The sequence below is a fragment of the Salarias fasciatus genome, chromosome 8 (assembly GCF_902148845.1).
Source record: "Salarias fasciatus chromosome 8, fSalaFa1.1, whole genome shotgun sequence".
NCBI lineage: Eukaryota > Metazoa > Chordata > Actinopteri > Blenniiformes > Blenniidae > Salarias > Salarias fasciatus.
This window is the reverse complement of record NC_043752.1, coordinates 7,062,223-7,079,734: the sequence shown is the minus strand read 5'-3', so window position 1 is coordinate 7,079,734 and position 17,512 is coordinate 7,062,223. Positions and strand designations below refer to the sequence as shown.

Below are 17,512 nucleotides of genomic sequence, written 5' to 3'. Positions count from 1 at the left end.
GATATTTTTAATATCATTTCATTTAATTGAAAGCTAAGATCTCAATCAGTAGGATCATTTATATGTTTTTTTATTAAAAAAAAGGTACAGTCCACCTGAGCGTTAGCCCTTTTAAAAGTTCAGTGTGGTTTCCTTCTCTTCTGGCCCGATTACATCGTTTGTGGAGGTAAAAAAAGGTTAATAGCAGAAGCTCCCCATAGTGTTTCTGTCAGAGTATTAAGAAAACTGAAGGAGCTGGGCTCAAACCGGACTTTCAGCCAGCTTTCACTCGCAGCAGGCTGCCGGGTCTGCTCGCCGCCGAGAGTGACGCTGAGGACGCGAACTCTGCGTGGCGCCCATTCTGGCCTCGAAGTGCCGCGGACGCCAGCCCGCGCTCACAATCACATCAAGAGACGGCCGCTCGGTGGGCGGTCCCCGGGGCTCCGGCGGATTTCACACGGACCTGACTTCACCTCGACCTGCCTTTTGTGCTCGCTGATGTTGCTGCCGCGGCCGCGGCCGCTGATGGCTGCGGGGGGAAGTTTTTAATGAGCCGTGAAGTGGGCCGGAGCGCCGCGACGGAATCGCCAGGATTAAACCTGTTTCCTGCAAGAAAGATCAGAGTGAGAAAAGTGGCGTGTCAGGCATGTGCAGGATTATCCCTCTGCACAATAACACTCCTATACCTTGACTGACAGGAGTGAGAGTAACACAATGTGTACAATTCGGTATGTCATGTGACGCTTTAAGTGCCAAAACACAACATTGCAAAATATAAGACCTGTTCGCTTTTCATTGTGACCCCTGTTGAAAAGGCTACAGATGTGAACGGATAGGGTGCGTATCCGCGCTTTGTGACATTTTAAGAGCAGAAAAGCTAACTGCAATCAATATTGAAGTCAATTATGTCAGCTGTCATCTCGAATCAGCTGAAGGTTTGATGCCAGGAATCTCCAAAGGTCAGTAAATATCATCAGACGGGGAGGAAAACTCCGAGCACCTGTCAAAAACTTTCCACGTAAACATCCACGCATTGAGATGTCAGAGTTTTTTATTTCCGATCCAGACTCTGACAGGATGCTTGCGCTGACATTTTTTTTTTTTTTTTTCCTGAGGTATTTTTTTTGTGTGTGTGAGAGACTGTGTGTGCACTTCTGAGTTTCATGGGACTGTTTGATCTTGACATCAAGGTTTCCGCCCAGACTTCAGACCTTCAAACCTCATGTGGCGGAGTGTCTGAAACCGGAGTGTCCTTCTGCTCCGTCGCTCTCTATAATGTATGAACAAGCACGGGCAAATAAACACACCAGTGCAGTTTCAACAAGTGTTGACAGAATGATATCCAGATTGTCAAATAAAGCCAAAAATCCAGATTTGAGCCTCTTTGTGTTTGCCCCCCACTGTACTCACAGCGATTAAAGCTGATGCACAGTTTAATCCCTTTCACTGCTGTATATAATAGGCATTCCCTTCTTTTTTTTTTTTTTTTTATCTGTGTTGTCAGGAGCTGAAAGCCTGGGAACTTTTTCATGTCCAGTAATGAAAGTCAGACATAATTAATGACTTCTAAATCGACGGTGGTTTTACTGCAGAGTTAGTGAGACAAGCACTCTCACGTCCAACGAGTTTGGGTATTACTTGTAAAGTGTCCTTGTGCGGAATGTGATATTATTGGAGCTTTTTATTGAACATGCCATGAGTCTTTCCATTTCATGGCACTTTTATTGTACTCCTACTTTGCTGGAGTTTGGCTTGAAACGTCGTTCAGCTCTACAGACAAAGGAAAAGCTGAGAAAAGATTAAACTTTATTGTTGAATAGGATCATTTTTGTGTATTTTGCCTTCCCGGGTCTCCCTGTAATTATTATTTTTTTTTTAATCCAAATTGTTTTCCTCTTCTCCGCCAGGTTTCGGATCGGCTGCAATAAGATCATCACCCACAAGATGTTCGACCACGTTGTGTTGGTCATCATCTTCCTCAACTGCATCACCATCGCGATGGAGAGGCCTCGGATTGACCCCAGCAGCGCTGTGAGTTTACAAAAGAGACGCGTGTGGGATTTGCTGTCGTGTTTACGATCTGTTTGACAGAGGAACGATACATGCTCCCAGGTATGGATGCTACTTCAATGAAATAACAGCAAAAACAGAACATTTGTGCATAATAAGCCTCGAATAAACTGTGTTTGAACTCCGTCCAAAATGCCCAGAAAAATAAAAAAAAGAGAGAAAAAGTACCCGTCAGCAGCACCGACCCTGATTCCTGTTGAGACAAACACACACGAGGACACAGCCGAATTACTCCTGCAGCCCGCTCTCCGCAGAGCAGCGGAGCAGAAAGCGGCGCGAGCAGGGAAGCCCTCCTGTTTGACTGTGAGCCAGGAGCTGTGGGTAATGTGTGCCATACCCCCGCTATCTGCTGCACTGCATCCACACCCTCACCTCCTCCGCTTAATGCGCCGTTCCCTCCGAGGAGACGGCGTTCTGGCAGCGCGCCCCGCAGCAGCACAAACACATCTGTCTCTGTCCTTTCGCTTCTTCCACAACCAGCAGCATCTTGTCTGCTCCGTGCATAAACACAATAATTACCCCTGTTTGAGGTTTTTCTTCCCCCCCTTGCTCTTCTTCTTTTCGTCCTTAGCATGCGCGGTATCCCACGGACGGGCCTGATTGTGGCGGGGTGCCGCCGGGACGTTCTGTTCTGCTCGTTCCGGAATCAAAACACGGATGAGGCGCAGTTGCGATTGATTCAATTATCCGTGGGCTGATGTCCAGAAAAAGAAGTTTTTACCTGCATGCGTACGTTTAGGAACTGATTTCTCACCTCTGCATGCACAGTTGAGCTTTCAGTCACTTCAAGCATCATTGTCGGCTAAACGGACACTGAAAACTACAAGCTTAAGCTTCTTATTCCACCCAATCTGACAAGATGAGATTTGGCAGTGATCCTGCTGAATGTGTGTCCACTTTACTTAAAAGCTTCAGGAAGATGAATGGATTCGCTGAATGTACCAGGAGGCTATATGCTGGAAATCTGCTTCATCATGCTCCATCGAAAATGCTTCAAACTTCAGCAGAATTTATGATATTGATGTTTAAAATTGTGATAAATTGTTTCAAATAACTCCTTAATGCACACAATCCTCTGCTTTCTGAATATTTCCATTAATACTTAATATTTCCAGTGATATTTCTGATGGTTTTACCTCGTATGGCGTGAGACAGGACATCGGTGGTCATCCATCCGCCAACACTCACATCAGGTGTTTCCGAGTTAATGTTTATTTTGTCACCTTCCCGCTTTGCATCCTGCACCTGGATGCTGTTTTTTTTGAAGTGAAATTGGTTGAAACAAGCGGCGGTCACACCTTTAAGCCCCGGTACAGCACCCGGCGGTCGTTACACGTTGCAGTTTGTTTATCTGTATTGGTTTGTTTGGATTAATGAAGCCGGCGCTCTCATTGATCCCCGCTCCTGCTCTGTGTATAACAACCTATTGTGTTGAATTCATCACCGCTCTGCAGCTCCACTCTGTTACCCACTTCTGCAACGGGCTGACGGAACACACGGTTTTCTTTAAATAGCAGCGATATAAAGCATTTCAGTCATAACATTTTAGTGTGGAATGCGGGCTGAATAATTAGTTTATTGTCCTGGAAGTTACGTTAGGCACTTTGAATTTGGCTCGCCGTCGCCTGGCTGTTTTGGTTTGGTTTCTTGGGGGTTGCCTGGATACTGCCGCCCTTTAGCTCGGTGGAAATGACCGAGGGCGATTATACCACCTATTATGATTTATTACTCGTAATTGAGCGCGGGGACAGTACATCACCGTCTGAAGCTCCCAGTTGAAGTATAGCAGCGTCGGGAGTGTAAAATGTGGTCAATTTTACATTTTCGGCGACAGGATCAAGAGACAACGCCGATGAGAGTCTATAAGAGTCAAGGAAGATGGCGAGCATTCCCGGACCGCCGGCGTGAAAACCCTGCAGGAGCGTTTCGCCGTGTAAATCACCGACTGGAAGTGTTTAGCGCCGCGTATTGTTTTCACAGGAGTGTAACCAAGCAGAGCGCCTCTGGGTTGAGGTCATCGCCCTGGCCTCCGCCGCGGCGTTCAGACTCGGGCTCTTCGGGCTGTACTTGCTCGCGATCCCCACCCCCCACCCCCGAGTTGCGGACAGGTTGGGCGGACGCCAAGAAACCCCCCCCCCCCCCCCCCCCCCCCCCCCCCGCCGCCGCCGCGAGACGTGAAGAACGAGCGGCAACGGGGAAGTGTTTTTACTGCTTCGGAGAGAGGGTCTGGATTCCTGTCGCAAACCGTTAGAAACTGTTTTCTTTTAGCCTTCAGCTAAAAATATACAAGAGCACTAAAAGAAAAGCAGCCGCAGCGCACGAAAAGGGAAATTTGCCTTGGCCAATAAAATGCCGTCATCACTGAGAACACTGGCTGGAAGAGAAACCGCTTCGACAAATTCCTTCATTGATTCACATTAATTCTCAGTTTCAGACCGACTTGTATTCAACCCAGAAGTATATATGGTGAAGAAAATCAAACTACACTTGCTATTTGCCTGGCGGAAAGATGTAATTACAGTTAAAAGGAGTCTTGCTGCTCGTCGGCTGTATTTCTACTGCCAGAGGGAAAAAGCTGAGCTAATTCTCAGTCATGTGTTACTGCATTTTTCAGAGCGGTTATTCTTAATTTTGCTAAAATACCATTTTATAGCAGTCTGATTAGTATTTTGGCACGAAAAATAACCTTACATGAAAACTGGGACAGTTCCTCAGTTATTTTCTAGCTGAATTTGCTACATGCATTCAGCGTAGTTTGTTCTATCTATTCTTTAAATTATTTAGTTTTGTCCAATTTATGTTTAATGAAAACCAAAAACGGTCCATTTTGCAAACCAGTGGTAACAGAGAAAATCAATCTTTATTGCAAAGCAGGTAATCAAACATTTTTACTGTTTTTATTTTGAGTAACTTAGCATATTTTAACACTTAACTCGCCACAGATTTATTTATGTATTTATTTATGCCCGAAAAAGGTCAGTTTTCTTCTAGACAGCAAAAATATGCAGCTTGATTTAAAAAAAAAAAAAAAAAAAAAAAAAAAACCTTTTTTTCTGAATAAGTAAAATATTGTCTCATTCTAATTCAGCTTGTACGACAAAACAACTGCCAACAACTGTGTTCCTGGAATTTTATGAGCAAATTCTAAATGACTCCAGTTTTACCCACAGTTTATCGAGTGAAGTCATTGATAAATATGTTTAAATTGTTGTTTCATGTTTCGTCACCTCAAGTTACGGTATTTTGTAGAATACCAATAAGTCTTAAAGGTTGCCGTGAAAAAAAACAAAAACAAAACTTTTCTGGAGTGAAAATGCGAAAGCGATGCATATTCACTTGAAACTCTGTGGAAATGATCAAACGATCAGAGAGTGCACGAAGCTTCAAACAGATGGGAACGCGGGAAGCGCTTCTGGAATTTATGAAGCGCCTGCCGCCGCGCTCTTCCCAGTGATGTCATGGCCGACATTCCCAGAGACTTCACAAAAATCGCCGCTGGACTGTCATTTTGTGTTTATCTGGAAGTGTGTGTGTGTGTGTGTGTGTGTTTCTGGGAGCATGTGCAAAGGCTTTCGGGGGCCGTGGGAACGGCCGCCACGTCCCGCCGCACACACACACTGGCGGGGACGTTCGGCGGCGGGGGAAGGGTCGCGTCTCCTCAGACAGCGGGGAAGGAGGGTAAACAAGCAGCCGGTGAAGTGTTCTTATTCTTGCTAAGCTGCTTATTTTGTTTCCCCTGGTCCTTGTTTGGCTCAGAAAACACACACCAACACACACCAACACAGAGCCGTGACGCCTCGGGCGGGAGGGGAGGGGAGGGGGGAGGGCGTGGAGCGCAGTGGAGCGAACGACGGAGGTCCAACAGGCTGGGTTTGATGCTGCTGTGTTGCATCATGAAATGATGGAGCTTGTTTTCAAAACTGAAGAAAATCCAAAGGATTTGATGCCAGAAAAGCCAGTTTAAGCTTCTGATTCTGATTCCCTGAAACAGCGATTCACCAGCTGTGTCGCTGGTCCCTCTCAGAGGCTTCGATTCCCTGAGATTTTGAACCAGATCTTGGCTTGTTGATCCCCGTTCAGTGTCGTCGACACAGAAAAATCTTTAACTCTTTCATGTTTTTAATTCATTATTCAGTTAAATCTTTCCAACAGAGTGTAATTCGACATTAATAAATACTTCAGCGAGTGTCCTATAAAGGTTTGATATTACCTTGTAGACGTTTGTTCTGCTTTAATTTCCCCCATAGGAAATCATAGAAGTGTTACGTTGGAGCTTCTTTTTTTTTTTCCCCCACACCAGTACAACAGGAAAATACAACTTTAAAGCCTTAATAGCAAATTATCTGCCTCGTTTAAATACTTCATGCAGGACTAATAAAGAGCAAACTTTTATAATTGCCTGCCAGCCATCATTAGAGAGTGCAGTAGGATGTGTTTGTACAGAGGTGTTTTCTCGTAGCGTATGAGCAAAGTAACTCATACATTATTCAGCTCCACTCTACATCTGTTTGGATGCAGGCAACAAGCTCAGGATGCTTACAGATGGAAAAAAAGGTTACTTTGACTCCTGAAATCTCTCTCTTTTCTTGACTTGGTCTTCCAGGAGCGGATCTTTCTGACGTTGTCCAACTACATCTTCACAGCGATCTTCGTGGCCGAGATGACCGTCAAGGTGAGACCGTTTCCACAGACGATGGACGGTTCCCAAGTGAAAACAGAAAACTCAGATCGTGTTTTAGGTGTCTGTTTACACAGCTTTGATTCTCCTACTTCATCGTAAGCTCAGGCTTCTCTCTTGATTTCAGTTCCTGGTTTCCTCCGAGAATATCAACTATCAGCTGGAGGGGCTTGTTTGTGCTCTTGGTTTGAAATTCCTGTCGTTTGAATTGCAAATTGTCAGAGTCATCTGGAAAGTGATCCTGCACCTTCTCCTGTTAGGATCAGTTTGACTGTGGTTCTATTTACACGTCATTTTGACTGCAGGGCTGTTCCTTTAAAGTGAGGACGTTGACATTTCTCTTAATTGGAAAACTTTACTTTCCGTCAGCTGTATTTGTCATTATTTGCACAAAGCTGAGTGAGTTTTATATTTATTTGGTCTGACACCCTTCGGATCAAATTGTATTTGATGTAACAATCTTCCTGGCTCCCCTCTTTAAGCCCAGTACACTGTTTTGGTGTTTCAATGATGTGTTGTTGAATTCTACTTAGTCACCCATAAGAAAATGTACTTTGTCATGCAACCCTTCATGAAGTCATCCTGAACTTCTGTGTTTCCTCACTCACTTGACATCCGCTGTTGTGCTGCAGAATATTTGGCAGGTCATGACTTTCATGGAAAAGAAAGGCAAAAAAAAAAAAAAAAAAAAAATCCAACTGCCTATTGTCAAACAAGCTATTTGTCTCACTGCTCGTTTGTCAAGACACTCTGAATGCAAGAATTCTGCATAAGAATGGCAAAACCCAAACCAGACGCCGCGAACCGCTCGCCTACAAAGCCGAGAGAGAAAATAAAGTCCACCTGATACCCAGCCGCCGTAAGCCCCCCTCTCCTCCCAGGCGTAGAGAGAGAAAGCAGAGCATTACGGCGAGGGAGTCGGGCGAGGGGACGCTCGGTAAAGCTGAGGGGATTCTTTCAGACGGAGGTCTGCGATGATGAGGGACTGAAGGCAGAGGGTACAGCAGTTCACAACTGTCACTCATTCAAAGCCTCTGCTCGTGAAGGCAGCACCTCGACACACACACCTAATCCTTTGTGCGCCATTGATCACTGGTTAGCTCTAAACATCAACAAGAATGAAAACTTTCTGACAGGACACTTCTCTTTGTGTCTCAGGCAGCAGTTTCCAAAGTGTGGACCGCAACTCCAATAGCAGGGTGACAGAGAAATCAGACCGAGGACAACCACAGCAAAACTAAACATTAACAGAGTTTTTAACTGTTTGGAATGAGCTGAGAAGGAACGATATTGGGTAATGGCCTTATATTCGCGTTTTAAAGATCTGGTTCGGATGCCACTGCGACAGTGTGGCATTTCTAAACAATTAGTGGGAAAACCTGCAGCATTTAAAGGGGACATATTATTCTTTTTTCACTTTGTGAAGAATTTCTTGTAGTAGTTTGTGTTGCCGTAGCCTCATTATGACGTTCAAATCTGAAAACTGTCTGTTTCCTCCCTGTCTTGCCTCATTTTGTGAAAATGCCTGCTGAAACGGTTGGGTTTGAGTTTGGTCTGCTTATCCTGAAATAACTGGATTTAACTCCTCCCCCTGACTGTGGCCCTACCGTGTGTGTGTGTGTGTGTGTGTGTGTGTGTGTGTGTGTGTGTGTGTGTGTGTGAGAGAGAGAGAGAGAGAGTGGGCGTGGACAGACGCGTTCAAGTGCATACCGGGAAGCAGGCTCAGAAACAGCCTGTTCTGAGGAGGACTCGTCAGAGCGACTTTTTAGACTGCTGAAACGCCGAACAAAGGATGAATTTGGAGCCAACAAACTTAAATATTTATGTTTTGGGGCTTCTGAGATCTATATGAAATGACTGAAAAATAGCATAATATGTCCCCTTTACTGTGTTCTGTTCATAGTTAATTTAGAGACACAGTGAAGGTCGATGGCTTTGATCAGGGACTCCCAATGGTCCCAAGTCAAGGGCCTTCAGGGTCCCACAATGGTGACTTCTGATCCCAGTTCCTCTTCTCTAACTTCTATCAACTCAATCATAACATCTTCTATACTTGTTTTTTTTTTTTTTTTTTTTGTCTAAATCAGGATGTTTGGGGAGTTAAAGTCGATCCCAGCTTGCAGGCTGAAGTCAGACAGAGACAGAGTAGACTCAACAGATAACCTTGTTAAACTGATTAACATGTGTTTGGATCGTAGAGGGAAGTTTCCAAACTTCCCCGTCAGTAACATTTTCTTTTTCTTCTCCCGAAAATCTTGTTGTGAAACAACTAAATCAACCTTAAAGCTCTTGTTTATTACCAGGGCCTCATTTCCTTTTGGACTTTGAGAGTGTGGCACGTTCCGAGACGAGGCCACCTGGTACTACAGTGACTAAACCGGCTATATCGTTTCTCGTGATTCACTCCTGTTACATTAACTGTATCAGAGGATTTGTTGTAACAGGTGTCCTGACTCATTGTTGTAAGACTGATTATTCTGATTAAGTGTAAGAATAAATGTCAGGTCTCACAGAAGTTCTTTGTTTTGCTAAATTCTCCCAAATATTTCTTATCCGAAGAGATAAAAGGTTGTTTCATTTAACTTTTTGGATCCCAAAGGGAATGACTCAGTTAGGAAATGTTTATTCAGGTGGAAGATTTTCAAAAGAGCTCGAGGCTGAAGGCATAATTCAACCAAACAGGAGCCGAAATTAGCATTGGCAATTTATGAGAACAAAAACAAGAAACAGATTTATGTATCAGGACAGACTCATGCTTTTCTTCCGCTGGAATTAAATCCTATCTTCACAATGTTTACACCACCAACTGTTTAACATTGCTTTTACTGAATATTGCTTCTGATCAGTATTATAACAGATGTTTTACAAACATCAGTGATCCACTGCAGTTATTTGGATTTTTAGAAACTAGTCAAGTTGCTTTATTTGTTTTCTCTCATTAAAAAAAAGTTATTTCAGTTACTTTCAATAGCTCTTGAAATAAACAATTAAAGGTTATTTAAACTGGATCAGGCAACCGTCCGCATTCAGCAAACAGGAGTTTAGTGAAATAATAAAAGGTGAAACATACTGTTTTAACATCAGCTCAATCAAGGTCCCACTCCCTGAAAAACCAGTTTTCCTATGATAATCTTTCAGGAAGCATTTAATCCCATAGCATCATTAAAGACTTAAACATCTGGTTTCCCCTATTGTTCCATAAATTGTTTCTTATGAAAAGAGACTGCAGAATAGCATGACAGGCTGAATTATGAACAGTGAATTGATGATTGCTTGTTTTTTTTTTTTTTTTTCATTTCAAAACAAACACATACTGCCCTTTCAAATTGGTTGAAACGTTCAAGCTCTGAACTAGTGCTGCTCTAGGATAAGTGTCATTCTGGGCCTGTGAAATAATGCAGCAGTGACAAAAATAAATAAATAAAATGCAAATTCTGAACTACTAAAAATCTGAAGTATAAAGTCTGCATGTCCTTAAATATTGAGAATCTCTTTGATGGTTGTCTTTACATATTGTACATGTGGAGGAGGCGCTGTTATGCACTGATTAGCATCAGCTCATTTGGATTATCTTCCTCTTTTCTCTGCTGTTGCAGTGTTTCAAAAATACATGAAAGGAAAAAAAAAAACTTTTAATAAGTATGCGCTTCCTTCCCTGTTATGTTCCAGAATGCAAATTGCGTTACCGGCAGCAGAAATGATGAGTGGCACCTATAGAATAGGAAATGGGGCTTGCATAGCCTGCAGCTTTTATGATCTCAGCTGCTAAGTAAACAATCACTGTTTGGAGTCAATAGAGATGGGCATGTGGGATGTGAGGCATCTACTCTTAATGATATAGAAGTGGCTTAATATTGATGCTTTTTGAGTTTTTTTTCCCTGCTACTTTTAAAGAAAATCCTTTTAAGCAATATCCAGACCATCAACAGCTGCTGAGGGAGTTTGTGTAAGTGCTGCATCACTAACATACAGTCACACAACTATCCCTTGTGTCTCCTTTGTCCAGATTGTGGCTTTGGGCTGGTGCTTTGGGGATAAAGCCTACCTGAGGAGCAGCTGGAACATCCTGGACGGGATGCTGGTGATGATATCTGTCATTGACATCCTGGTCTCCCTAATATCAAACTCCGGGACCAAGATCCTGGGCATGCTGCGAGTTCTGAGGCTGCTGAGGACTCTGAGGCCACTCCGGTGAGTAACTTCATAACCCGTCCAGCGCTCTTCTGGTGAATTTATAACAAAAACAGAAAAAAATAGCCAAGCACAACTGAATCAAAAATAAAAGATCATCCTATAAAATACTACAGAACAAAAAATAGATCCTTTTTGCCTTGTCTGATTGTTCCCACCTACTTCAAAATGCAGTGTAAGTCGTTGAGTCCATCACAAATCAAGTCATTTGACTGAGCAATTGATTGGTTAGTTTAGTAACTGATTGGTCTGTCATTGGACTGATCATTTGGTTGGTCGGCGGGCTGGCAGGTAAGTTACCTGGTTGGCTGCTTGGCTACCTGGTTGGATGGATCATTGGCTAGCTGGTAGGTTGTATGGATGGTTGGTTGGTTGGTTGGCTGGCTGGTTGTTTGGCTGGTTGACTGGCTGGATGGTTGGTTGGTTGGTTGGTTGGCTGGCTACCTGGTTGGTTGAATCGCTGGCTGGCTGGCTGGCTGGCTGGCTGGATGGATGGATGGATGGATGGATGGTTGGTTGGTTGGTTGGTTGGTTGGTTGGCTGGCTGGCTGGCTGGCTGGTTGGTTGGTTGGTTGGCTGGCTGGTTGGTTGGTTGGTTGGTTGGTTGGTTGGTTAGTTGGTTGGCTGGTTGGTCGGCTCATACCACTCTTGAAAATTTCTACTTGATTAATGATACTCTATTCCAAATCACTAGAGGTACTTTGCTGCCGTTTCTGCAAACGAGAAACTTCTCACTCGAGGAAGTAACTCCTGCATTGCTTTCAGCCTTCTCCCTCTTTCATGCCTGGCTTATTAATGTGCTCATAGCTGTATTATTGTAGTGTTGCTGTGACACATTAGCTGAGCTGTCAGCACTGTGTCGGTCAAACTAATGACTGATTCACTCATTAGTTCTGACATGGTTTCAGGACACGACTCGGGGTGCACGACTCAGAGCCAGAGCATGTCTGAGGCTTTATTTGTATCTGGAAGCAAGCAGTAGTTAGTATATATGTGATCAGTCAAAGGTTAAAGTACAAACAACTGTTTCACAGAGGCGCTATCAAGGAATGAGTGAATGAGAAAAACCAGAAACTCTAAACATGACTAGACAAGGAAAGTGGATCAGCCTACAGACTGGAACGGAGAAGAGAGCAGACAGGACATGTACTGTGTACAGAAAGAGAGAGAGAGAGAGTGTATGATGATGTGCATGTCAGCACTATTAGCCGGACACATTGGGGACCTGACAAGATGAGATCCGAAACAAGAACCTCACATGAACTTTAAAAACTTAAATAGACTTGACTTGACTTGAATTAGATCATTGAAATTTATCGGTGAGATATGGTTGTGTAGTAAGAGACAGGCTTATCAGTTGATAGAAGAGGACAAAAACCCACAACTGATTAAACAAAATGAGATAAAACAGGACGCTCAAAAGTTGATGAGCATGACATGACCAAATTCAGCACAAGGTTCATTCTATTAGAGAAGGATGCTCTATGATCCTAAAGCTGACATGAAGCAGCAGGACACTGCTTGTAAAGACAAGATACTGAAGAGCTCAAAGCTGTTAACGCGACAAAATTTCAAGTGGAAATGTGTTGTTTTTTCTCTCTCGTCTCAGAAAACTTTTGAGTTTACACAGCAGCCTTTGTAAAACGATGTCCGTTTACACAGAAATGGCTGAAATGCTGTAAACAATTAAGTTAGCGTAAAGGACCACAGCTCGGTTAGTTTTTGTAATTACAGAACACACATGCAGAGAACAGTATGTTACAAACAATAACAATGGTGAGTGCAGAGATCCGTATGAACAGATGTCAAAATTGATTTGCTATTGGCCATATAACATTGGCTTTGGCTAACAGTGAAGCTGAGAGTTGCTCCGGAAGCAGGACAGAGAGAGGCGACAACCCCTCCACTGTTTTTATATAAATAATGAGGAACAAGCTTCAGTAATTGTACCCGGATTACTAATCCCGCAGTAATTAGCACATCACCCCCAAAAGGAGTGTTATTGGAGTAATGTGTTGCTCCGTAATGCATCATTTACAGCACTGGGCACAAACACGGTATATGTGGATGTTTGCTTTGGGGTTTGGAACAAACAGAGCTCGCTCTCTCTCAGCCGTCACATGTGCCACTTTTGAAGCTTTGGGAGAAATGTGTGTATATTTGTGTTTTTTTGCTGAGGCCTTTTTTTTTTTTAGATTGCATTCATACGCAAGTTGTATACAATTGCACGGGCGTGTTTATTTGAGTGGAAATAAGGCGGAAATCACCAATTTGGAGGCTGTTTGTGGACTCGCATCTCAAACTATTTGTGCGTGCGAGAGACAAAAATGTGCTTCTTTGTGGGGTATAAATAGTTTTTACATGTGCGCACAGTCCAGTGTGTGTGTGTGTGTGTGTGTGTGTGTGTGTGTGTGTGTGTGTGTGTGTGTGTGTGTGTGTGTGTGTGTGTGTGTGTGTGTGTGTGTGTGTGTGTGTGTGTGTGTCCATGGATGCATTTGCATGCGTGAGGCTTCACGCTTGAATTGGCTAGCAGTCGTCTGCTCTCCGTCTCTTCTCATGAGGGGGAGTTCTCCACGCTTTGCCCCCGTCGTGAATACTTATTTCAGTTCTCAGGAGGAGCACACGAAGAATATATCCTGCCAAATTCACCCACTGATCTTCACTGCTGTCTTTGTTCTTGTAACTTTCACCTTTGACATAAAAGTGAAATCATTCGCAGAGGATGTTTTTGCTCCAACTGAATTCAAGGTGTGACTTTCTGCTCTGATTCATACTGTAAGCTTTGCTTTGGCATGTTGACATGTAGTCAGCATACCTTGTCTTTTCGTCATGTTGCAGCCCTCAGAATTAGCTTTTTTTTTATTTGAAAACATTTTGTGAATGAAGCCCAAGTTAAAAGTCAAAGACTGACCTCGAGAAGATGCGAGATTTCCTTAATTCTGCTCTTATCACAACATTCGACCTCCTAACCTCGCTTGAGCCGCGATGCTTCATTAGCTGAAACAAATGATCTGCTGATTACAAAGAAGTGGAATGTTAATGTGACATTAAAGAATGAACTTACTGTCAAACGAGACGCTTCCTAATTAGATCTGCTGCAGCTGTGACAAAGTGGATGCTTGAGCGGAGTACCTGGCTATCAGCGTTTGAATCCTGTCTTCAAGTCGCTCCGCCGTGCTCCCTGCCTTGTTTAATCCCCGGAGGGCAGCGAGGCTGCGGCTGTATTAATGTCGAGTGGGCGAGGTTTTAAAGTCAGATTAGAAAATATGAAGCAATTACAGGAGGAAATTGGACAAATTTCAAGTGGAGGGGAGAGATTCTCGGGAGCAAAGGGCAAGCGTTTCTCTCGGGAGCGACGTCCTCAGTTTGAGAAAGATGCAAAATGGCAGGGAGAGAAACAGGATTAGGAAGACAGGGCAGAGAGTGAAGGATGGAGAAACAGAGGAGGATGGGAAAAGAAAGAGCTGAGCTGGAGGAGCTCGGCTGTCTCCTCCGCTGAGGCTGCAGACGAGTTACGGAAAGGCAATGCGGTAAAATCGTTTTAAAGATAGTTATTAACTTTTAATCCAAGAGGAGGAGCGTAGCTTTAAAGGCTTTAACATATTAAGCTCTAACCGTACTGCTCTGGGTATATTGTACATCTCAATTTTAATAGACTGCAGGTGTTTAAAACCTTGTCAAAGATAATTGAGTTTGACGTTTGGGGTGGATCTTTTTGACGGGGTTCACACGGGTGTTTTTTGACTTCATCAGCAAGAATAAGAGTTTGCCCATTTCAGCTACATGCTGGAGCAAATAATGCAAAAGGTGAATGGCTAAAAGCTGAATCAGCCTCCAATTCATATCAGAAAGCACATAACCACGGTGAGAAGTAGGCCAGGATTTAGTCTTGACATAAAAACGTTGCTTACATGCTAAATAGAGAAAACTGTAATTTTTGTTCTTTGTCCAGATGGGCTCTAACCCACTGGATGGATGAATTAAGTATAATGAAGTAATCCATTTTCCTGTGGAACTCCTTGGAGAACTTGCAATCTATAATAAAGTCGATTTCAGCAATGCTCCTTGGTGTAATACAGTGAATTTCCCTAAAACCAATCATTTGCAAGATATTGCAGCCTTCATTATGGATGTGTTTACAAATCCATCCTTGCAGTACAGATTTGAGGTTTAAGACACTTTTCTAACAGTAGGTTGGTTTGTGTTTATTGCCATTAGAATGGTCTCTCTCTATGTTTGGGTCTTGATTATACTGTACGTGCATGAAACAGTGTGAGCAGAATTACCTTTCAGGAAAATTTGTTCTTTGTAGTTTTTACAGTTCGAATTGTCATCACGTCATCGCAGTCTCTCCATTTTCAAAGCTACAAAGAGACTTCTGTTTTGTACCTTGTGGAATACTGATCTGCCCGAGAGAGATGAGCGAACTTCTCCAGGAGATTATCTGAGGAAATAAAATAACAATAAACGAAATCTGAAATTCAATGCATCTTAATTATTTTACGATAAAATAGTTTGTTGGAACAAGCCATTTTCCAAAGTTATACTTGGGTAAATTATTTCCAAATTTTCCTGGTGGCACAGTCAAAAGGAAGCGTTTCAGCAGGATATTTAAAGCTGCTTCTCTCCTTAAAGCTCCAGAAAGTTGTTATTAAACCCACCGCAGGCCCGACACGGCTTCGTCACCCACAAAGCCTCTCCATTCAATTGTAGCAGAATCCCGTTTGCTGTCGGTATTTGAATTAAATATGAGCTTGTCTGTGTTTTCCCCTCGGGCGGCGCGGTGCACGTGGAGTTCACACAGGCTGCTCCGGAACTGCTGACGCCGATAAGGGAATAATAATCAATCACCAATCATTTGTGAGCTGCAGATGTCTCCGCGTGTGACGAGTGCTACAGCAACAAGAAGGAGAAGTTTTTTTTTTCTTTTTTTTTTCTTTTTCCATTCCTGCAATGTGTTTATTTGTGCGCAAGAGTCTGTTTCTATTTGTTCCCCATTAGAGATATTAATGACGGTGTTACATCACACGAGAAAAGTGGGTCTGTGTGGGTGCAAGAAAGACCGTGTGGGTGACAAAATGATGCATTGGCTTTGTTTAGGGGGCAGCCGCACACACACACACACACACACACACACACACACACACACACACACACACACGCTTCTGCAGCCATTCATCAAAACCCACAACCTGAACCAAGGGTCGGCCACAGGGAGGGCCCACGAGTTACCACCTCGTGTCACCAAATGGCACTTTTATGTCAGCCAACTGCCGCCTACACGTCATCAACAGTTCAGCAGCAACCCAGAAACCCCGCTCGCTCGCTCGCTCTCCCCCAGTGTGTCTATTAATTATAGCTGCCACACGCCCCACAGTGCCTCAGAGCTGGCGGTCTCATGTAAAGGCCTTCGGCCAACAGGTTCGTTTACCGATAAACCGCAGCGGAGGCCGACCTCTGCCAGATCCATGCCTGAGCTCATGTGTCTCTGGATTATTTAAATCTTTGCTCACTTTTTCATTTTTATCCTTTTTTTAAGTAAAGCATGTAAGCATTGGTAACACAATGTTGGTAATGCAATATATATGCTTTAAACTTAAATTCTGGCTATTGATGGATCACTTAGTATATTATTTAATCACTTTACTTATTAAAAGCACTTGGTTTCTTCGGCTGCTGTTTTCTGCCTTTGTAGGACAGAGCTATAGGCTGGAGAATCGGAGCACACAAATAAATTTATACGGCTAGGTAGAGCGAGAAACAAAGTTTGCAAAAGAAGGAAAAAAAAAAAACCCAGGAATATAGAAGCCACCTCATTTTCTATTCCCTCTGTGTTCCTGCAGCTCATCAGCCCTTCCCTCGTCCCTGGATCCCTGATCTCCATCTCTCCGCGTCGCTTAATTACACCCAGTGTTTCACTGTGGGAACACTCCTCCCACTTATTGCCCTACTTGTTGTTCCCGTCCCTCGGCGTGAGGGATACGGCGCCGCCGCGTGCGTGCAGGTGTCGAGCATCGCCGCATGCTTCTCGCCGCTCTCTTTGTGTAGCACACAAAACAAGGACACGCTGGGAGGCGCAATGAATTTATGCATGGAGGTAGATTAAAAGAAGCGAGAGCTAACTTTTCCCTCTGGCTCCCTCCATCCAGCCTGATGCTCATCTTTTTCTTCTTTTTGCTTTTTTTTTTTCCTGTCGTATGCAAATAAACATGACGGGAGAGGCGCCCATCGCAGTGTGCATCCTCCATGGACAGCATCATCAGGGCTGTATTGACTTAGAACGAGACGCTCGTCTCTCCTTCGTTTCCCTCCCTAATAAGACTTTTCACTTCAGCACATTTGTCACAGCGTCAGCTGGAAAGGCAAACACGGCGCCGAGAGGTAAAAGGGTTTTGCCTTGGGTTTTCATATGCAAAGCACCTATATGAGGAGACACGTTATTTATTTTTTTTTACCGTTCGCAGGCAGTTTGAGCAAAGTGTTTATGATGTGCTTCTGTCCTTGATGTGTTCTTTAAACTCAACAAATTTCTCCAGAGGGATTTTCAGAACTTCACAAACACACCGTATCTGATTTTTCTCAGAATTCCTGATG

The 17,512-nt window shown here is 43.6% G+C and overlaps 1 protein-coding gene across 15 annotated transcripts in view; it reads left to right on the top strand.

Annotated features, from left to right (window-relative positions):
• cacna1g (calcium channel, voltage-dependent, T type, alpha 1G subunit) overlaps positions 1-17,512 on the top strand; it is a 239,695-nt gene that overhangs the window by 176,369 nt on the left and 45,814 nt on the right. For all 15 annotated transcript variants that reach the window (XM_030097523.1, XM_030097525.1, XM_030097518.1 and 12 more), the window contains 3 exons: positions 1,887-2,010; positions 6,653-6,721; positions 10,734-10,918. In XM_030097523.1, coding sequence (XP_029953383.1) covers positions 1,887-2,010; positions 6,653-6,721; positions 10,734-10,918 — 378 coding nt within the window. The remainder of the gene's footprint in view (positions 1-1,886; positions 2,011-6,652; positions 6,722-10,733; positions 10,919-17,512) is intronic.